Below are 2,264 nucleotides of genomic sequence, written 5' to 3'. Positions count from 1 at the left end.
AGCAGGCGATGATGGCAGGCGGACCAGACTGGAGACGGAAAATCGGTTGCATTCCCAGCACAGAGGCCCATTATCCAGTTCCAGGCGTGTGAGAGGGGGGTGCCCTGAGGGACGGACCTTCACAGGTTTCCTAGTCTGAGCACCGGAGGAATGGAGCTGCTGGACACAAAATCCGGAATTTGCAGGGACATCGGGCCTCAGGGGGCAATCAGCAGGGGTCTGATTGTCCTGAGCCCAGGCAGAGAGTCAGGTCGGGGAGGGTCACACCTCCCAGAGATGGGCAGTCAGTGCTCCAAGGGGAGGAGGAGGCCCGCAGTGCCCACGGCTCTCAGGAAGTCTGGCAGGTGGCAGCCGAGTGAGAAGGACATAGAAAGGCCATGGCCCTGCCACCGTGGCTCAGTGGTTTGAGCATCAACCTATGACCCCGGAATCATAGTTTGATTCCCATCAGGGCACATGTCCAGATTGTGGGCTCCATCCCCAGTGCAGGGCATACAGGAGGCAGCCGATCAATGCTTCTCATCACTGATGTTTCTCTCTTTCCCCCTCCCCCTTCCTCTCTGAAATCAATAAAAATATATTTTAAAAAAAGAAGAAGGGGCGTGGCTAGGAGGGGAGGAACTGGCTCCTGTCTGCCCTGCCAGAGTGGAGACTGAGGGGACCAGCCAGGCCTTCGGGCAGTTTCAGTGAGGCCGTGTGGCAGGACCACTAGGAATTAATCCTACAGTTGCTTATGGCGAGAGCAGTCAGAGCACATCTGGGGAGGCGTAGCTTGAGCACCAGCTGTGGGATGGCCTGGGACTGCCCGTGGGGTGGCAGCCAGTGGGCGGCGGGGGTGGCTCTGGCTGCCTTGTCTGGAGTGGCCAGCGGGCAGGCGAGGAGGCATCTAAGGCGTCCCAGGGGTGGGGAACGTCCGGCCCGCGGGCCACAGAAGGCCATGAAGTCAATTGATCTGGCCCTGCCAAGGCCCGAGGGGTGAGTTAATGAAATGTTTGACCAAATAGAGCAGGCTACTTTTTTAAAAAAAAATGTATTTCTTTATTGGTTTCAGAGAGGAAGGGAGAAGGAGAGAGAGATAGAAACATCAATGATGAGAGAGAATCATTGATTGGCTGCCTCCTGCATGCCCCACACTGGGGATGGAGCCCGCAACCCACGCATGTGCCCTGACCAGAATCAAACCCGCAGGCTGATTCTCTATCCACTGAGCCAAACCGGCTCGGGCAAGCAGGCTACTTTTTGATAATTTTGTACAGCCTGTGAATGACGTTATAAACATCCTAATGGCCTTTGGCAGAAAAAAGGGTCCCACCCCTGACCAGACAAAGAGGGGCCCACAGGGGTGAGGGGGGCTGCCCTGCAGAGCTTTGAGGGCCCTGGGGGAAGTGGCCATTGGGACAGGGAGTCGTTAGGGCCATGCCGGTCTCCCCCGTCCACTGTCGCAGGCGCTGATGGTCTTTGAGGACGTCGCCGTGTACTTCTCCCGGGAAGAGTGGGGGCTCTTGGACTCAGCCCAGAGGGCCTTGTACCGCCAGGTGATGCTGGAGAACTTCGCCCTGGTGGCCTCGCTGGGTAAGGCCCTGGGTCCCCCCTGGGAAAGCTCAGTGGTTGCCAGGCTGGTTCGCCAGCACGAACCCCCTCACCTCCCAGGGGCCTCTGAGCAGCCCCACTCCCCCGGCCGAGGGTCCCTTCAGGGCCTGGGCTCAGCGCTCTTCCTCTGGCCCTGCCGACACAGTCCTCCCCACGGGCACAGGAAGCTGTTCTGTGAGCCCTGACGCGGACAGTCCTCCTGTCGGGCAGCTGGCTGTCATGCGCTGGAGCCGGCCCCTCACTTGCTCGCCTACCCCTTGCAGGACTCTCTGCCTCCCGACCTCGGATAATCCTCCAGCTCGAGCGCGGTGAGGAGCCCTGGGTTCTCAGTGGCCTGGATGTGGCCCTGGCCAGGGATGCCCAGAGGAGGCCCAGCCCTGGTGAGTGTGGCCCCCAGGGGCCGGGGAGGGGGAGGGGTAGGGGTCCCTCTTCCCCACACTCTGCTGCCTCCCACCTGACTCCCTCTGTTCGGTTCTCGGGGTCACCAGGGGCACAGCTTTGGCCGGCACGTTCCTGGTGCTGCCTCCCTGGCGTTGGCTGTGCTAGAGGAGGGGAGTCAGCAAATAGGGTCCATGATCAAACCCCCGGCTCAGGCAGCCACCAGGCGGGGGGCGCTGCAGACCGGAAGGCTGTGTTCTCTGCAGCTGCCACACCCAGACCTGGGGCCCCCCTTG

General features: G+C 60.8%; 1 protein-coding gene across 1 annotated transcript in view; it reads left to right on the top strand.

Moving 5' to 3' along the window:
- Window positions 1-2,264, top strand: part of LOC102257236 (zinc finger protein 324A) — a 12,224-nt gene that overhangs the window by 7,310 nt on the left and 2,650 nt on the right. Inside the window, exons 2-3 of the mRNA XM_005857273.2 lie at window positions 1,446-1,572; window positions 1,854-1,970. Coding sequence (XP_005857335.1) covers window positions 1,452-1,572; window positions 1,854-1,970 — 238 coding nt within the window. The 5' untranslated portion in view covers window positions 1,446-1,451. The remainder of the gene's footprint in view (window positions 1-1,445; window positions 1,573-1,853; window positions 1,971-2,264) is intronic.

Source organism: Myotis brandtii, unplaced genomic scaffold (assembly GCF_000412655.1).
Source record: "Myotis brandtii unplaced genomic scaffold, ASM41265v1 scaffold1094, whole genome shotgun sequence".
Classification (NCBI taxonomy): Eukaryota; Metazoa; Chordata; class Mammalia; order Chiroptera; family Vespertilionidae; genus Myotis; species Myotis brandtii.
This window is presented reverse-complemented; position numbering and strand designations above follow the sequence as displayed.